Consider the following 297-nt stretch of genomic DNA (forward strand, 5'->3'; position numbering starts at 1 on the left):
TGGCTCCCGCCAGGCTCCTGGAGGGATGTCAGCACTCCCGCAGACCACCCTGTCCCACCGGCAGCCCAGCGTGGGGCGGGGCTCTGCTACTCACCGCTCGTTCTTCTGGAAGCAGATGAGCAGCACCATGAACAGGACAAAGATCAGCCCCAGGGTCAGGAAGAGGAACTGGATCTCAGTGTCATCTGGGAAGTGGGACAGGGTCACAGGGAACTGCAGTGGGCACTGCCAGCTGTGCTGTGCCATGAGGCCAGGGCAGGACCAGGGTCTGCGGGTCCCCTCCCATCTCCCCCCCCC

General features: G+C 64.6%; 1 protein-coding gene across 1 annotated transcript in view; it reads right to left on the reverse strand.

Moving 5' to 3' along the window:
- Positions 1-78: 78 nt before the first annotated feature.
- Positions 79-297, reverse strand: part of CSF3R (colony stimulating factor 3 receptor) — a 4,564-nt gene continuing 4,345 nt past the window's right edge. The window contains exon 12 of the mRNA XM_017736120.1: positions 79-268. Coding sequence (XP_017591609.1) covers positions 91-268 — 178 coding nt within the window. The 3' untranslated portion in view covers positions 79-90. The remainder of the gene's footprint in view (positions 269-297) is intronic.

The sequence above is a fragment of the Corvus brachyrhynchos genome, unplaced genomic scaffold (assembly GCF_000691975.1).
Source record: "Corvus brachyrhynchos isolate BGI_N302 unplaced genomic scaffold, ASM69197v1 scaffold65, whole genome shotgun sequence".
NCBI lineage: Eukaryota > Metazoa > Chordata > Aves > Passeriformes > Corvidae > Corvus > Corvus brachyrhynchos.